Source organism: Cydia splendana, chromosome 2, assembly GCF_910591565.1.
Source record: "Cydia splendana chromosome 2, ilCydSple1.2, whole genome shotgun sequence".
Taxonomy (NCBI): domain Eukaryota; kingdom Metazoa; phylum Arthropoda; class Insecta; order Lepidoptera; family Tortricidae; genus Cydia; species Cydia splendana.
The window spans coordinates 7,212,854-7,232,546 of record NC_085961.1 but is presented as its reverse complement, the minus strand read 5'-3'; the positions used below and the strand labels follow the sequence as shown (position 1 = coordinate 7,232,546).

At 38.2% G+C, this 19,693-nt stretch overlaps 2 protein-coding genes across 3 annotated transcripts in view; both read right to left on the bottom strand.

Moving 5' to 3' along the window:
* Nucleotides 1-1,529: 1,529 nt before the first annotated feature.
* LOC134802483 (glucose dehydrogenase [FAD, quinone]-like) lies at nt 1,530-5,050 on the bottom strand. Its single transcript, XM_063775165.1, has 4 exons — nt 4,570-5,050; nt 3,888-4,045; nt 3,462-3,576; nt 1,530-2,846 (listed from the first exon to the last, which is right to left on the bottom strand). Exons 3-4 carry the CDS (start codon nt 3,564-3,566, stop codon nt 1,530-1,532), a joined length of 1,422 nt encoding a protein of 473 aa, XP_063631235.1. The 5' UTR covers nt 3,567-3,576; nt 3,888-4,045; nt 4,570-5,050.
* Nucleotides 5,051-5,899: 849 nt separating this feature from the next.
* The window catches only part of LOC134802425 (glucose dehydrogenase [FAD, quinone]-like), a 37,145-nt gene continuing 23,351 nt past the window's right edge, over nt 5,900-19,693 (bottom strand). Inside the window, exons 2-4 of one of the 2 annotated variants that reach the window (XM_063775097.1) lie at nt 15,925-16,082; nt 7,519-7,633; nt 5,900-7,289 (exon numbers count right to left, since the gene is read on the bottom strand). In XM_063775097.1, coding sequence (XP_063631167.1) covers nt 5,961-7,289; nt 7,519-7,633; nt 15,925-16,082 — 1,602 coding nt within the window. In that variant the 3' untranslated portion in view covers nt 5,900-5,960. Of the gene's footprint in view, nt 7,290-7,518; nt 7,634-13,428; nt 14,826-14,922; nt 15,038-15,924; nt 16,083-19,693 lie in introns of those variants that run through there. The other variant, XM_063775089.1, reaches the window with a different exon arrangement.

Genomic DNA, 19,693 nt, shown 5'->3' with positions numbered 1-19,693 from the left:
CAGTTTGCTTTAATTTTTGTGGTAAGGGACATATGCGCCTGATTATTGGCATTAACGTGAAGAACTTTGAATGAAAACGTCAAAAGTTCTTCCCAGGCATGTTTTGAATTTTAAAGTAGTTTCTATATTTTCAATAATTTCTTTAGAATGTCTGCTCTTGAATATAAGTAAGTACATAAATGTCTAAGACGACCACTTAAAAGTTCATAAGCTTCATTAAGAAACTGGCTATTTCAGCACACAACAGAAAATCTTCGTCGCCATTGTCGCCAATTACGTAAGGCCTTTTATGTTGAAAACAGATAAGTCGCTCAATTATATTTCTTTAGATAATATACTTGTAAGACACTTTCCGCTTGCGTAAGATCTAGAAGGAAGAAGAGAATTCGCACTCGACTCCTAACAAGATAAAACAAAATACAATCGCACACGGCACCGTGCACGCTCTAATTGTATATCTCTTGTTAAGGTCTCTCTTTACAGATATATTTCCTAGAAACGGCATGCAGTTAAGAAAAGTTTGAAACGTTACATAGAAATAAGACGTGCGATATAAATTCACTCAAATCGGTTTGTTGTATTGCAAATATATTTGCCAACTGGTCCATTTCTTCCAGTTTAGCCTTTGAGCTTTTAACTTTGGGCAATTTGGTTCATTTCAAATGGGCTCACTGTGCACCGCTCAAATTTGAGTATTCTCTGTCGATTAACATAGGTAAAAATATATTGGAAGACTTATAAACTCACATTTATAGACGGGTCTATCGCGAATTTAATTTATTACCTTTATTTACCGACGTTTCGACACAGGTTTCACTGGTAGTGGTCGCGACTAATAAAAAAAATAAAGGTAATAAAATAAATTTGCGATCGTCTATAAAATATGAGTTAATATGTGTTCAAAACATTAAATATTAGGTATATTAGAAGACTATGTTGCATGCGAGATACCGTCGCGGCACACTTGTGGTAGGGTGCAGGGAGTAAGGGTTAAATAATTTCAAGCTTGATAATTGTCAATTAATTTAATTACAGTAACACTTCCTGTTTGTCATATTACGTGTTCTTGTTGTCCACTACACCAGCTGGTATCTAGTCTCCCGCCTGTGATTTATGTGTTAGAAATCTGGACTAGAAAGTACACTGGTAGCTTATTTCTTAAACTATCACGAATTGCAACTTGCACGAAAATAGGACGCCTTCTACATACTTTTAAACTTTAAACGAAAACTTTTACTTAACTTTTAGTTGACGACATCTTGAAATAATCGTAAAATGAAACATTATTTATATTTATAATATTTAAAACTTTCGCGTTTTGAACACATATTAACTGACATTTATAGACGGGTTTATCGCAAATTTATTTTATTACCTTTATTTACTGACGTCACAGAAGTTAAAGTCAGTTAGCCGTGACTACGACCAGTAAAACATGTGTCGAAACGACGGTAAATAAAGGTAATAAAATAAATTCGCGATAGACCCGTCTATAGATGTGAGTTAATACCTATTACATACTTATATATTTAACAATATTCCTCCTTGATTAAGTCAGCGGCCTTTTCAGCGATCATTATCGTAGGGGCATTTAAGTTTCCTCTAATAATCTGCGGCATAATTGAACAATCTACCACCCTTAACTTATTAATGCCATACACTCTTAGCTTTGCGTCAACTACAGCCTCTGTATCCGAGCTAGGGCCCATTTTACAAGTGCCAGCCGGGTGAAATATAGTAGTCGTATAGTGTGTCAGTAAGCAAGAGAAATATTCATTAGTGCCCCAATTAAAATTTTCACATCCTGATATAGGTACCTTTACAAAATAAGCACCATTTTCTATAAACGCTGGGGTATCTTCTAGAGTGGTAGCGTATTTTATTCCAGATATTAAAACTTCTAAGTCTTCTTGTTCAGTAAAGAATCTAGGATATATTAGCGGAGGACCATAAACAGGGTCAGTGTGGTTAAGCATTATGTACCCTCTACTTTTAGGAGCCAATAACAAAGGTTTCACTGACAAGCCAGTATAATACGCCAAAGGGAATATATTACTAGCTATCGATGACGGAGGATCAGCATATAATTCTTCGATATTTCTCCCATCAAAGTGAAACTGAATATCAGGTAAATCTTGTTTTGATATATTTGTCTTAATAAAGGCAACTGCGTTTATAGTACTTGTAGAAGCCAAAGAACCATTCTTGTGAGGTGGTTGATTATAATAATCATAAATGTTATTCAGTAACTGTGGGCCATCAACCGCAGTGTTGTTGGTAAGCGCAATAAGCAATGCATTAGTCGTTACATGGTCTTGTAGGTTATGGCCAACTGAACGATTTGATAAAACTGTTATATTATGTTTCGCTAAATGCTCTATGGGTCCTACACCAGACAGCATAAGTAACTTTGGAGAATTTATCGTACCTGCACTTGATATAACTTCTTTAGAAGCATATGCAGTTAACATCACTCCATCTTTGTTGTACTCTACTCCTACAGCAGTTTTAGTAACCGGATTTATAATAATTTTAGTTACATACGCTTTAGTAACTATTTTTAAATTAGACCTAATATGGCGTATTGGCCTGATATAGGCTGCATTTACGGACAGTCTTTGTCCATGCAGTGAAGTCGATTGAGCTATATCTGTTCCAAGTTGGTTTTCTCCATTAAAATCTGTGACCGGAACACCTCTTTCTCTGAATGCTTGGACTAACATTAAAACGTTATTGTCTATATGTGGAAACCTTTCTACATTCAGGGGTCCGCCTTCAGAATGATACTTTTTGTCGTATGCTTCAAGATTTCTATTGTTCTCTGCTTTCTTGAAATACGGCAGCACCTGAGGTAAATAAATATTGGTTTATCAAGTATATTGAATAATAAATTAAAAAAAGAGGGACACAGTTTTTATAATAATTGCGTTTGTTTACTTAAATTCGGTATTCACTGCATTTCCTTCATCAATGAAAATTAAAGAGATTCAGGGTCATATTTGTTAAAGGTCAATCAAGTATGCTCTCGATCTCAGTAATTAAAACAAGGTGATAAGTTGGTAGTGCTAAGTACATTACTTTGGTCCTCTAACCATTATATTATATAAATAAAAATAGAATAAATAAATATTGGGGACATCTTACACAGATCGACCTAGCCCCAAACTAAGCATAGCTTGTACTATGGGTACTAGGCGACGATATAAACATACTTATATAGATAAATACATACCTACTTATATACATAGAAAACACCCATGACTCACAGGAACAAATATCTGTGTTCATCACACAAATAAATGCCCTTACCGGGATTCGAACCCAGAACCATCGGCTTCGCAGGCAGGCACATTAAGTAAACTTTTTTTTTTATAATGTTGCAAATAAAAATATTGCATTTTTATTTTCCATGCCTACTGGATAATTAGATGTCGTTTAACAATTAAGATTAAAAAGAATACCTCCCGATAGCTCCAGCCGGGGTTGCCAGCAGCGGCCCATCCGTCGTAATCAGCTTTGTTGCCCCTCATGTACACCATGTAGTTTACCGCACTAGAGCCACCCATGGTTTTCCCCCTGAAAATTGTTAACTATTTTCAAAAACATCAGTAATATTAAATGTTTTGTGTTTACTACACAATTGTAAACTGAAATAGATGTATTGGTCACTTATTCTCTTGTATATGACATCTATTTCAGTTAAGATAATGCTCTAGGATATAGATAAGTATTATAAGATACAAACAATCCAAATTAAATATAATGTCAATCCACAGCGCAGGTTTTGTCATAGTTGCTACACACAAAAATAGTATCCTCAACTTGCTTCGTCAAAAAAATACAAAAACAAACAAACAAAAAAACTATTCTAACAATTAAGCCTGTACCTAGCCCAATGGCATGTGTGTCCCTTCCGCCCCCGACATGAAAGCTCATCTGGTTGCGTATTGTAGCCCCAATCGATACTGGAAGATGTCAGAACCGGTGATAGCGCTGGAACGCTAGTCACATTCGGTTCTTCGGGGCCCGCTTCCAGGAGAAGAATCTAGGAACAAATAAACAACTTTTTGGGGACAAACCCATACAGATCAACCTTAACATAGCATAGGTATGCATAAAAATAATCATGTTCATCTATAATAACATAACTTAAGAACATGCTCTTATTTTTCGGGTATTATTAGCCTTGTCTTGTACCTTTACAAGGTCATTACTAATTAAACTCGGTCGTAGAGACTGTTGGTAATACAGACCAGACAGTATCAATAAAAATGGCGCTCCCCGTAAGAACTAGTATTATACGATCTGTGCCTGAAGTAATTAATTACCTACATTAATAATTGGCGGTGGTGTGATTGGAATACTTGCAACGTAATGAAATAAATGTCATTCATACTGATATTACTCAACTCTTGCAATTAAAAAAAAAGTATTATGTTTAAATTTTTCTTAAATCACCTCAGTCTCACAATAAGATAAATAAGGCTACATCTATAATAACTTTTAAGTCTAGTCGCATACGATTACGATAAAACTAGGTCTCAAAATAATAATAAAAAAAAATATTACCTTCCAATTTTTAATTTCGGACAAGCGGTTAGCCAGTACGCACCCTGCCGAGCCAGCACCGACTATAATGAAGTCATATTCTCCTGGTGATGATGGTGGGTCTTCTGGTACCACAACCAGTTGTGGTCTTTTTTTCCTTATCTTCTTTTTTCCTTTTCCAACCGCCACTTTTACGTGAATCGCATGTGGAACGCAAGTTTTAGCTTTACTGTTTTGCAAGACAGGTTTTAAAGGAGGTGGTAAAGTTATTGCATTCAAATTCAACAACTTTGACTCAAATGGCTCTTCCGTAGATTCTTCCGTGGTTTCAATGTCAGAAATTGGATCAGCATACGGGTTCCTTCCAGAGTATGGTTTATCATCTACTGAATGGCCGTACAGTTGAGCAAGGAGTGTCAAATAAAGAAATCCTGTTTCTGAACACTGGGTCAATGGTGCAGTTGCTCTAGCGCAAATTTGACTGATGTCTGGCGGTATCCATTGAGAGGCCATCGTCACATTCAATGCATTAACTAAAACACTGAGTCCCATTTACATATCATCGGCATATTTGGCTCCTCACAACCGCCAGATTAAACATTCGTATAAAAACAAGTGCCATTCTATTTCATTCGGTTTTTATGGCAGTATTTTCGACCTTATCTTCATGCTTCGGTGGCGTCTTTATAATGGTGATGATAAAAACTGGTACTGTTACGGTATATAGGGTAAAAAAGAACTTACTTAGTTTTGGTTATTTCTGAATTATGTACCTATATCATGACGAGTAATCAAGTTTATACTTAAAGCAGTTATTTTTAACTGCGTTTTGTAAGCATTTGGTGACTTTCCGAATTGATTGCCCTACAATAAAAAAGTATTGATTTGATACCAATATTCTAAGGGCGTCCGCTAGCTGGTGCTGTTTTTGCAGTACAAGTAATTAAAAGTTCATTTAGGGCTTGCACAGTATGACATTAATTGTAATGTTAATATCAACTCCATAGCTCACTATAATCTGACCGTACGATGAAAACTCCGATGCCCAAACATTATACACAATCCCAAACATCCCAGTATCCTCCATAATCCCAAACTTATGAACTATGTACCAATCATATTACTTTTAATTTTTTTTTTTTAGTATCTGAGACTTTATTGAGACAAAAAATACAAACTAAACAATAAATATACTTACACACATTGCACTTGCCTATACTGTTATACAACAGTACCTATAATTGTACCTACTTTATTATAAGTTTTCACAAATACTTAGGTATTAAATGTTTACCTAATGCTTAAATACAAGAAAAATAAAACGCTTGTCAATATGTAGGTAACTTATGTATTTCTTCATTTTGTACAAAGTTCTGCTATTGTATAATTCTAATATTTAATAGGTAAATAAGTTAAAATGAAAAATAATCTTCCTTAATCATATCAGAAGCTTTTTCAGCAATCATTACTGTAGGTGCATTTAAATTTCCTCTAATAATCTGAGGCATAATTGAAGAATCTATGACCCTTAACCTCTTCATACCATACACTCTCAGTTTATGGTCAACTACAGCCTCGGTATCCCAACTAGGACCCATTTTACAAGTCCCAGCAGGGTGATATATGGTAGATGTATAGTGTGTTAGCAAGCAAGTAAAATACTCATTAGATCCCCACAAGAAACCTTCACATCCAGGAACGGGAATCTTAACAAAAGAAGCGCCACTTTGCTTAAACGCAGGAGTATCTTCCAAAGATACAGCAAACCTCATACTAGATACTAACGTATCTATGTCAAGTCGGTGAGTAAAGAATCTGGGATATATAAGTGGTGAACCGAAAAGAGGATCAGTATAGTTAAGGGTTATGTATCCTTTACTTTTTGGTACTAAAAGTAAGGGCCTCGCTGCCAATCCATTATAAAATGCTAAAGGAAAGATATTACTTGCTAAGGATGATGGCGGATCAGCATAAAATTCTTCCACGACTCTGCCATCAAAGTGAAACTGAATGTCAGGCAAGCCTTGTTCGGAAAATTCTGTCTTAATAAATGCCACGGCATTTAAAGTACTGCTAGATGATAAAGGCCCATGTTTACGTGAATGCTGTCTAGAATAATCATAATGCTCATTCAGTAATTGATGACCATCCACTAGAGTTGAAGTTTTGTTTGAAAGCGAAATAATTAACGCATCCGTCGTAACGTGATCTTGTAGATTATAACCTACTCTTAGATTGGATAATACTGGTATACCATGATGTGCTAACTGCTCTTCAGGCCCTACGCCGGAAAGCATCAGTAACTTTGGGGAATTGACTGGACCTGAACTTACAATAACTTCTTTACCGGCATATACAGTGAATACTGCGTGATGTTTGATATATTCTACTCCGATAGCGGTTTTGGTTATCGGGTTAATAATAATTTTAGTTGCATACGCCTGATTTTCTATTTTTAAATTTGGTCTAATGTGTCGTATAGGTCTGATGTAGGCTGCATTCACTGAAAATCTTCTACCGTGGAGTGACGTTGATTGAGCTACATCTGTTCCTAATTGGTGTTCTCCGTTAAAATCAGTGACCGGTAGACCTCTTTCTCTGAATGCTTCCACTAACATTAAAACATTGTTATCTATATAAGGAAATCGTTCTACATTAAGCGGACCGCCGACAGAATGATAGTGTGTGTTGTGTGACTCAATATCCCGATTATTCTCCGCTTTTTTGAAATAAGGTAGCACCTGAAATTAAATAACTTAAGTTAATACATTAATAAAATTAATAGATTGGTTAAAACATTATTAAATTGACAAGGTGTAATTAATACAAGATCAATAAATTGAAAAAACAAAAAACCGTAATCTGTCTAGTTGATACACATGCACAATAATTGTAGTATGTCAGAGTTGTAGTTTAATTTCTTTTTCTTGCATAAATTTACTATCACAAAATAATAAAATTTTATCTAACCTCTCGATAGCTCCAACCCGGGTTGCCAGCGGCGGCCCATCCGTCATAGTCAGCCTTGTTGCCTCTCATGTAGACCATGTAGTTTACCGCACTCGAGCCGCCCATAGTTTTCCCCCTAGAAACACGAGAACATAATCAATAAAGTGGTCAAAACATTAATGTTTACAGATTGAAATTGCTCTAATGAAAATAATTTAAACAAAAAGTAAGAGTAACAAGAAATTTCAGAATTGCGACATATTTTATAGAGCAATGTCCAATCTGGGGCCGATTGCATAACAAACTACAACTAATATTACAAGCAGAACTCCTTATTTAATAAGTGAAATTAGAAAAGGAGTTCCGCTTGTAATATTGGTTGTAGTTTGTTATGCAATCGGCCCCTGGTCAGCACAATATTAATCTAACTACAATGATTTAAAGTTAGTAACTATCTACTGTGTACTAATAAAATATACCTAAACTTATGTACGTATATGTTTCAGCCCGCAGACCGACCAAAGCATATTTGCCATCTAGCTGTCTTTATGAAAGCTGCGTGCTCTTGGAATACTTCTGAAAATGTGTTTTGGTTTGATGGTATTTCAAGTATTGGCTTCAAGTTTAAAGTTTTAACCAAAACGGATTATCAGTTAAATAAAAAAGTAACTTTCGTAAGCAATCTCTGAAGGAGTGGTCCATTTATAAATTTTCATAAAGAAAGTGAAGAAATTATCTTTGCAAGGTAGCTTAACTCTTATACTTCTTGTAAATAATAGACATTTTTGTAAAATATGGGACTACTACGGGAATAACATTGAAAATACGTGCTACCAAAACTATCTGTATTAAAGGAATGAACATCGCAAATAGACACATGTCAACAGAAGACTTATCATAACCTACATGCAGTATGCATACAACACACCCTCACACTTATTTTTAAGTAGGTATACTGCATTCCAGAATTATAACTACTTAAACATTAATAAACAAAACCTTATAATCTTCATGTAATTATAACAAAACAGTTTTAATCAATTTCTGGCATCGGGAAGTATCTAACGGGTTTCAAGGGCCGACCATAACTACTAGTACCCGCTTGAGCTCTCGGCAACGGTACCGCTTGTTCAGCAGTGGCCGGCTCGGGCCCGTGCTCATGCGCAGCCGCGACACTCGCGCTTGCCGAAGCCGCGTCGACTGGACCAGGCACCTCACCACCAGACGTATCCCAATCAGGCCACACCAACCGAGTACCTGTACGATTGTGCACACTGTGCTTAATTTGGTCAACATGTTTTTTGACTAGGGTACCATCCGCCCTTTCCACCATGTAATTCCTAGAGCCTACTACCTCTTTAACTGTACCCTTTACCCACCTATCCGGATTGGCCTGCTCACGCATGTGCACTAGGTCCCCAACTTGAAATTGACGTTCGCGATCCCCAGCCGCTCGAACTTGCCGCTCCTGCGCGCGTTGCACAGTACGCTCACGCTCCTCCCCTCCACGAAGTAAATCTAATCGGCAGCGCAGCCTGCGTTTTTGCAGCAATAGCGCAGGAGAATCGCCCGTCGTGCCATGGATTGCGTTCCTGTAGGACATCAGGTATGCTTGCAAGGCTAAGTCGATATCGACCCCCTCTCGCTTTGCTTTCTTGATTGCTTTTTTACAGAGCTTCACGGCGTTTTCGGCAGCGCCGTTAGACGCGGGATGGTATGTCGGTGTAAGTATTTTTTCAATACCGTTTGATTGCAAGAATTGATCATATTCTGCGCTACAAAATTGAGGGCCATTATCCGAAACAATCGACCTAGGCAAACCAAATCTAGAAAAAGTTTCACACAAAACTTTAACCACCGATGACGCAGTTGTCCTTGACATACGGAAAATCTCGATCCATTTTGTCGTCGAGTCTACAATAACAAAAAAAGATTCGTTTTCAATAGGGCCTAAAAAATCAACATGTAGACGCGTCCATGGTTCTGTAATATACGGCCACGGCTTGGGTGGCGCCCTCGGCGGCGCGCTGCTCTCAGCCACGCACGCGGCGCACTCGCGGCACACGCGCTCCACGTCCGCGTCGATGCCGGGCCACCACACGTAGCTGCGGGCCGTGCTCTTCATTTTTACCATGCCGACATGGCCAACATGTAGCTCTTGTAGAATGTTATTTTGAAAAACAGTAGGTACTATCACCCTGTACCCCCATAGTATACACCCGGCCTCCATATACAGCTCGTTTCTGCGGATGTAATATGGTTTAAGATTCTCATCATCGCAATAAGTCGGCCATCCCGAAGCAATATACATTTTAACTTTTACCAGAATGGAGTCTTTGTCCGTTGCTTTTTTAATATCCGTGCTTATTATAGGTAAAAAGTTTTGCACGTAATTAAGATAAGTCACCTCCGATCGTACTGTTCTATCGGGTCCGGTTATTAATCGCGACAAGGCATCCGCTCCATTTTCCTCACTCCGAACATACTCTATATCAAAATTATACCCAGACATGATCACCGCCCATCTCTGTAGTCGACTCGCAGCCATAGCAGGTATTCCGGCTTTGTCTCCAAAAATGGTTACCAGGGGTTTGTGATCCGTCTTCAAGTGAAATTTCCTTCCATATAAATACTGGTGAAATTTTTGAACACCATATATAATCGCAAGTGCCTCTTTCTTGATCTGCGAGTAGTGTTTCTCCGCTGAACTTAACACTCGACTCGCATAGGCGACAGGCCGCTCGCCGGCGGGCAGGCGGTGCGCGATCACGGCGGCCACGCCCGTGCTGCTCGCGTCCGTCGTCAGCACCAGCGGCAGCTCGCTCGAGTAGTGCGCCAGCACCTCACTCGACTGCAATATCTTTTTTATTTTCTCAAATGCGGCCTGACACTCTTTACTCCAAACAAACTTGACATCTTTTTTGAGTAATTCATACATCGGAGATAATATTGTGCTCAAGTTTTTAACAAATTTTGCGTAGTACATTATCATTCCAAGAAATGATCGCAACTCTGAAACATTCTGTGGACTACACATTTTATTGATGACTTCTACTTTACTTGAGCTTGCTGATACTCCATCTCTTGAAATAACAAACCCTAAATAGGTGACCGACTCTGCGAAAAAAGTACACTTCTCTTTCTTTATTTTCAGACCGTACTTTAGTAATCTGTCAAAAACCTGACAAAGTATTTTTAAATGTTCATCGTCATTTTTCGCCGTTATGATCACATCATCTAGATAGACTCCGGCCGACGGTAAGTCAGCAAACATTTGCTCAAGTTTACGTAGGAAGATGCCAGGACTCGACGCGAGCCCGTAGACGAGGCGATTATACTGAAATAGGCCTTTATGGGTATTAATTGTGGTAAATTTCTTGGTATCATCCAACGGAAATTGCGCATAAGCCTGACTTAGATCGATTTTAGAAAATTTGTCCCCGCCATTTAATTTTACCAACAGATCGTCTATCCTAGGCAGAGGATACCTATCTATTTCTAGCCATTTGTTGAGCGTAAGTTTATAATCAGCACAGATACGAATCGAGCCGTCCGATTTGACTACTGGTACAATAGGTGTGGCCCAATCCGAACACTCGACCGGGGTTACGATGCCGTCACTCACCAGCTGGTCCAGCGCGCGGTCGACCGGTTCGCGCAAGGCAAATGCTAGAGGGCGTGCGCGCAAGAACACGGGCGTCGCGCCGTCTCGCAGCCGAAAGCCCACCGGCTCACCCGTGTAGCACCCCAGCCCGTCTTCAAAAACCTGCGCGTATCTGGAACTGAACGTGTGCAAATCAAATTTCCCTCCCGTAACAATACTATTACACGGGAAACTGTCGCGGTCCACAATACCGAGCTCTTCTAACCATTCGCGCCCGATTAAAGACGTCCGCCCGCCCTTCACGACATACAAAGTAAATTCCCGTACCTGATCCTTATATTTAACAACAGGCCTTATTTTGCCTACAATAGTTACAGGCGGTCCGGTGTAATATCTCAAAGACAGATTGGAATCTATTAAATCACAGTCAATAAACATTTCGCGATAGCAATAAAGACTAATACACGATATGCGACTACCGGTGTCTACCTCCATTTCCAACTGTTTATTATTAACAAGTAATGTTAAGATATATGGTTTGTAGTCTTTTGAGGGACTTATGTTATAAATTGAAGTAATTACCTCGACGCTATCGTCGGTATCCGAATCAGCTACTTCTTTTACGTAATTGCCGTCTGCGTAACTCGCGCCGCCCGCGCCAAGTTTAGGGCACATTCTTTTAAGGTGGCCTTCCCGATTACATACACGACACACGTATACGCGAAATTTGCATCCGGCTGCATCATGTTGTCCGCCGCAAGCCCGACAAGTCGAGCGAGTCCAGCCGCTCCCGGCGCCGCGCCCGCCAGCCTGGCCCGCGCGCCCCCGGCCCGTGCCCGACGCTCCAGCCGCTGCGCCCGGCGCGCCGCTCCCGCCGGCTGCGCCCTCGCTGCTGTAGCGCCCGCGCGTTCGCTCGCTGCTTGCCACTGTCGCGCGTCGTCCCGCTCGTCCCTCGCTGCGGCGAGTTTCACTCGTGACAGCATGACATGCCACGGCACCGTCGTCGTTCGGTCGCTTGCCGTTCACCACTGCCGCCGCGTTCGTCTCCGCCGCTTCTAAGGCGGTGGCTAGTTTATAAGCTTTTGAGAAACTAACTTCATCTTCCGCAAAAAGTCTCCGTCTGATCATCTCACTAAACAAGCCACAGACAAGCTGATCCCTTAAATTGTCGTCTAATCCCGTCTTGAAGTCACACGTTCTAGCCAACTCCTTCAAAGCTGCCACGTAGTCCGATATAGACTCACTTTTAGTTTGCGTTCTTTGCCGAAACTTGTACCTCTCAGCTAATATGCTAGGCGTTGGCTGCAGATGTTGTAGCATAATTTTATTGATGTCATCATATTTCACTTCGTGTGGTTTCTTTGGTGAACAAAGAGTCACTAGCAGTTCATATGTAGGGCCGCCAATAAACGTAATTAGTGTAGCAACTTTCTTTGCTTCCTCGATATCATTAACAATAAAATATTGTTCAAGGCGGTCCACGTATGACGACCACTTATCTTTGTTCGCGTCGAATGGTTCAATTTTACCGACCGTCATTGCGCCCACACGACACCACACGCTTATGCACAATCCAACATCGAGAATAACATGAGTTCAGCTCGTCGCCAATGTAAAATATGGGACTACTACGGGAATAACATTGAAAATACGTGCTACCAAAACTATCTGTATTAAAGGAATGAACATCGCAAATAGACACATGTCAACAGAAGACTTATCATAACCTACATGCAGTATGCATACAACACAATTTTCAAAGTATGAATAAAATGTAGTTAAGCAGACGCCGTCTTAAAATATCTTAATCAAATAAATTCGTTAAGCTTTTTAGGCTCCGACCACGCTAAGTTTTCACCGACTTGGCACTTCTGCCAGTAACCTTGTTTGATTGCGCTATTAATACTTCACTTAAAACTTGGCGAGGTACTTAGCGTGGATAGATTCAAGCTTGTGTATCTAGCCGAGAAAACAAACTCTTTTAATTAACATCATAAAGCTATCAGTATACAGTCTGACATTTAAATATATATAATATTACAGTTAATAGTCAAATAAAATGAAGTAAATGTAAGCATTTACTACAGTAAGCTGTATGAATAATATATTGTGTGTGCGTGTGCGAGTATAGGAATTTTATCTACTGTGTAACTGTAACACATGGATTTTATCTAGTGTCTTACTAATAGTGCAAACGGGGTCTTAATTCTTCTACTTTATAATTTAGACGGTAGGTACTTACAGTCGATTCACTAATTTAAAAGAAAGTAAGAAGGGGAGCCTAACCTAATAAGAAAACAGAAGGCGGCATTATGTAAATACGTAAATACTAATTTTTATTTTGTAAATAAAGTAGTTATAAAATGGCAAATTGAAATTATAGATAGCTCTAATAGTGACCTCTCCATTCGTCTTTGATCATTTCCGCAGCTTTTTCTCCAATCATAATTACAGGAGCGTTTGTGTTTCCGCGAACTATATTGGGCATTATTGATGCATCAGCCACTCTTAAATGTTTTACTCCATACACTCTTAGTCTCGGATCAACTACTGCATATTCATCGTAACTTGGGCCCATTTTGCATGTTCCCGCAGGGTGATAAATAGTTCCAGTATATCTTGTAAATAAACAAGAAAAATAATCATCAGTCCCCCAATTGAACTCATTGCACGCTAACACTGGTTTTCTTATGAATTTAGTACCGGAGTCTCTGAATGGTGCTGTTTCCTCTAGTTGTACGGCAAACCTTAATGCTGCTACTAATGTTTTCAAATCTTCTTCTTCAGTGAAGAACCTTGGATATATTAACGGTTGACCGAATACAGGATGTGTCTTGTTCAACGTCAGGTAACCTCTACTTTTGGGTGATAGAAGTATTGGTCTAACATTGATACTATCATAGAAAGCCAAGGGTAAAGTATTTGTTTCTAGGTAAGTAGTCGGGTCTGAATAAAATTCTTCTTTATGTCTACCATCAAAGTGGAACTGTATATCAGGGACTGTTTTATCTCCTGTTGCATATTTAGTTTGAATAAAAGCAGTTACATGTAGAGGCCCAGTAGCTGCTAATGGTCCATTTTTGTGGTATGAACTGTTATAATTATTTATTTCTTTTATCAGTTTCGTACCGCTTACCAGCGTTGAGGTTGCACTCGTGAGCTCCATCAACATGGCATTAGTAGTTACGTGGTCTTGCAAGTTATATCCCACTTTTAAGTTCTTGATAATTGGTATTTTTAGAAATTTTAATTCGTCAAGTGGTCCAATTCCCGAAAGCATTAAAATTTTAGGAGAATTTAATGCGCCTGCGCTCAGTATAACCTCTTTTGTAGCGTGAGCTGTTTTCCATGTATTATTTTCAATGTAATTCACGCCGTAGGCAATTTTTCTTGCAGGTTCTATGAGAACTCGAGTAACTTGAGCATTCGCTTTAACTGTCAGGTTTCGTCGATAATTTCTTATTGGTCTTATAAAAGCTTTATTTGTTGATACTCTTTTCCCATCTCGCGATGTTGTCTGGATTATCATTGTGCCTATCTGTCCTTGACCATTAAAATCAACTAAAGGCAGTCCAGTTTCGTGAAACGCTTTTACAAGCATTGCAGCATTTGGGTCCACGAAAGTAAATCGTTCAACGTTCAAAGGTCCATCTACACCATGATATGTCTTGTCTTTGGCTTCTATATCTTGATTGCTTTCAGATTTTTTGAAGAACGGAAGTACCTGGAAAAGTTTTGTGGCATTTTTATTACTAAGTAACTCCTAAGATGCTTATTTAATTTTTTTTTCAAATGACTTATTGAAATGATGCGAGACCTACTTCTTTGTAGCTCCAGCCAATATTTCCTAAAGCTGCCCATCCATCGTAGTCCTTTCTGTTGCCTCTCATGTATACTAAATAGTTAATTGCGCTCGAACCACCCATCACTCTACCACTGTAAAACAAAAATTATTGGGGACCGCAGAAACTGTGATTGTTCGAACTACATAACTCACTATAATTAAATCTGAAATAAGTTCAATACTTTTATTTATTTTATTAGTAATAAAATCAAGTAGGTAGTGTTTTGTTAAGTTTGTGTTGTGTGAGGTTGTGTTCTAACATCTCGACAATAATACGATAAAAAACAGTAATGAGAATGAGCAATATCCATATCCATGTTTAATAATATAATTAATAGAGATGAACCATAGTAGTATTTAGAACATACACCATTGTATTTTACATCTTCACCGGTTTATGAAAATCCCACTATCTAAAAACTTTACCTCTGATCTTAGCGGTACGAACTACCTACTAGCTAGACACCTGTCAGTTACAGAGTAGTACCTATGCTTATTGTAATAACAGGTTTTGCATTTGATCTGGAGTTCGTATGGATATGATCTGTCGGTATCACTTTTTCTGGTTGAATTAATCTCAATTTTGACGGATCATATCCGTAATAAATCCAGATCAAATTATTACCTACAATCAATAAGCCTTACGGTTTCCACACAAATGTTTCCATTCCCACGCGCGCACGTTGTTGCGTTCCGAGAAATATATTGGCACAAGGCAGGAACAACCCATGACCTAGTATTTGAAAGTCGCACGCCTGCATTGACTTTTCGTATCCGAAAGACTCAGGCACGCGGCTTGTTATTTGCTATTTGACATTTACTTCCAGCCACCTTGAGGGCTTATCGCAAACTACTTCGTCCGTTCGTTCGTTTGTTTCTCTTTCGTTCAAATATGCATTTGAGCGGTAAAGAGACAGATAACACAATATTGATTTAATTAAGCCTGTCTTATAGATTATATGTTGGATAACGAACGCACCTAGTCCAAGCACAAGTGCGACCTCTTTGAGCCAGGCAAGTCAACTCTTCCGGTTGCGTTCGGTAGCCCCAGTCAATACTGGACGCAGCTAAAACCGGCGCCAGCGCAGGCACGCTAGCTACCTCTGGTTCCTCGGGACCCGCTTCTAGAAGGAGTATCTGAAACGAGAATTAGTGCTTTTTATACTTTGGTTTAATTTTATATATCCTGCTCCCTTTAAAAAGGCCAATATCGCAACGAATTTATGAACGTTCAGAAATATATCGTAATCCGTTGTAAATAAGTTGATAGTTTATGTAGGTATTGACGATGGATTTGTATATGAAAGGGAAACGTACGCTAAATATTGTGTGTACATTTAATAAGAATACCTAAAATTGTATATGTTGCATACTACCTACTGGTTTAAAATTTATTAAGGTACAATTTATTAAGAAAAGACTAACTAAATAAATATTTCACTTTATAAATCGAAAACTGACCTTTATTCGACATAATAATTAAATACTGATTAGTACTAATAGGTAAATGTAAATTTCTGGAATTATCGTGCAGTACAAGTTTTCAGCACTTTCTTTCTTCAACCGTTACCAATGCTACTTATCATGTCTTGTTTGTTTTGTTAGTAACAGTATTACATGATATGATAATGGATACAGATATGTGTTTTGAGTCATAGTTGTTTTCTATGTATTATATATATCGTTGTCTGAGTACCCACAACACAAGCCTTCTTGAGCGTACCGTGGGGCTAGGTCAATTTGTGTAAAAATGTCCTATAATATTTATTTATTTATTTATTTATGATAATGTAACAACTAATTGCCAATAAACGCCGCCTATGCTTTTTAATTGTTATAATTTCCAACGCAGCGCTACTTCCAAATACCGGTCTCAGCTAAACGAAGAACTACACTTACACAGCCCTAATAGTTGCGACAGACAATATGTATTGTGTGTAGGTCTGTAGGTACACATTATCGGCGAACGTAGCCATTTTGCATTTATTGCGATACAAGTTTCGAGCTAGTTGCTTAAACTAGTTTTAACTTTAGCTCCAGAATATTGCAGTAATTTTGATTATTGAGCTCTTCATTTATATTAAGTCCTTTTCGTTTTATTACTTCCTCGGCTTCATGGTTGCCGCACAAAGTTCGAGAAACTCATTCTCTCGAACGAGAGATGATTCGAAAACATGACTTCCGATTACTAAGATATCCAAACTATGTTGATCTAATTACACTAAACGCGTTTGGAGCCTAAAAGTATCTAAGATGGTGCAGATTTATCTGTAAACACATCAGCTCGTTTTAATTTCATGTCGAATTATAAAATATTATTTTTATTAAAGCCACAAAAGGAGTAACCGTAAAATTTCATAGCCGAAAATCCCCGTTATGCGCTAGTATCGGTATTTACTTACAAGAGCTATAGAGTCAGGTTCCAAATCGCACTAGCTTTGCAAGTTAAACTACAGCATATCCGATGTAATATAGGTTGCTTCTTTACTTTTTAACTAATATTCGAGCAGTTAGAGTTTCAAACGCCGGTGCAACTCAATTTTCCAGCGCCAATTTGCGAGACAAACTTGTATCAGCGTTCGAGTTACTCTGCTGAGGTTTTCATCGAAGGATAAAGCTATTTCATCTTTGAGATGATAATCTGATAGTCTTACCTAATAGGCTTTATATATTATACCTAGAGCGTTATTCAAATTTTAATATCTCAACTTCATTTGTTTTATTGTACTTAATTGATCGTGATTATTGGTACGCGCAAGATGCAATGCAACAGATGAAAATTGAAATCTGAATTACTGCTCCCACATTTAATAGATAATTTCAATAATTGTTTTCATAATTAAAGTAGTCATAGTTAAAACTTATTTTGCGGTTAGTTAAAAATCTTGACTTAAAAGCATTAGTAGGTACTTAAACCCATTACACATTAGCTTAACTTTACAAAATGTATTTAATAGGGATATATTTAATTATGTATTTCATTTATAATTCCGCTGCAGTTCTGAGTGCCATTACGCTCAATTTACCACCGCTCTGTCCTTTATTTGCATTAGATGCGCGAGCTCTGGGGAGCCGAGTTCTAATTTAAACCAGTGTAAAGCGACCTTGGGAGCCATAAATTAAGTCTAGTCGTAGAACACACTTAATCTGGCTCGACCGAGACATTGACTTGCTCACGCTTGATCAGTAATTCGAATTCGAAAATTCGATACCCCTGCAAGCGCGACAAACTTGTAGAATCTGTCCCAGTTACAGCGCCTATGCTTTAAATGAGTCTATTTTACGTTTATTGCCATACTGTACCGATGCGGTACCAAAGTTAGCCAGCCGATTGCAATAGTTCTACCGCTAGTTCCGGAGTTCTAATAATTAACTGTCTCGTGTATTTAATAAAGGATCCAAGCGATGAGGATACGAACATTTGAACAACTTTTTGATTTGCTGAAATTATGTTCTAACTATTAAGGTTTCACAAACATCACGAGCGGAACTTGACAAAATAGAATCGTCCTACTTGCGCCCTGAATCATTCATGGTTTCTTTATTTCATGCAAATATGGCTGCCAATTTTGTTTCCAATGTTAAAGAAATATTATTGATGAATTTCTGGTAATTTCAGCGCATGTGTGGACATTAACGTAACTTGCTAATTTACTTAAAGGGTTTTAAGTAACTACTTAATTCAAAGTAAGTACCATTTAGGTTAAACATAACAAATATTCATAACATTGTAAGTAAGATCGCACCAAATTCCCCCGCCGGGTAGCATTTCCTCACGGTGTCAATGTCTGCGTTACGAGTACAGTGTCAATGTTGCATGAAGGCCGCCATTTTGCATAATAGTTATACCGCAGAGAATCCAAACGTATATTCTTCTGAGACAATTGTAGACATCGTAAATGTTATGATAATATTATCGTTTTATCACGCATTTGCCATTTTGGTACAGTAGTAGTAGTAGTAGTAATCACTTTATTGTACACAACACAGGTTTACAAAAATAAATTACGGTAATGGAAGTACAAAGGCGAACTTATCCCTATAAGGGATCTCTTCCAGCTAACCTTCGATTAGATGAGAGGAAAACTCCAGTCAGGTCAGATAGACAAACTTACGGGATGTACAGTAATATTTAGAAAAAGTAAACTAACGTATTGTCAACTCATAAAATACATAAATAATATTATAGAATAAAAATACATAAAATACATACTAGCATACATACATACAATACAATATATATATATATATATATATATGTCGAATAGCGATGGTCCTAAAAGCGGTGGGCGCGTGGGGTAGTATCTCGATGTATTACTTCACAGCTAAACCAGCGGGCTTAGCAAGGTTATATCATATTGCGCGTGGAATCTACTGTCGTCTTTTAACGATAGTCGTATTTTTATCGTTTTGCTGAACATGGTTACGGGTTACGATAAGAATACCACGTCGATATCGTATAAAGTTATCCACTATCATTCGTAAGTGACCACGATTGTCTATGCCTAGAGTTTATGAAAAATCCATTTAATGCCTGGCTTTATTAAAATGTCGGACGTGTGTCGGACGATGTTTGAAAACGAATAGTTAGTTTTATTACTACACTTCCAAATTGAAAAATGTTTAAATGAGTGACAGCTTTATACAAATTGACTTACATTATAACATGCACGGATAATCGTGTTTTCTCAACTGACAATTCACTTGACATTGACAAGCATCGCGTACGCGCATGATTCAGTGAATTT

Coding starts and splice junctions, on each gene's coding strand:
- LOC134802483 (XM_063775165.1), bottom strand. CDS start 3,566: ATGGGTGGCTCTAGTGCGGTAAACTACATGGTGTACATGAGGGGCAAC. Junction 2,847..3,461: donor CCGGCTGGAGCTATCGGGAG/GTATTCTTTTTA, acceptor TATTTACCTCAG/GTGCTGCCGTATTTCAAGAA.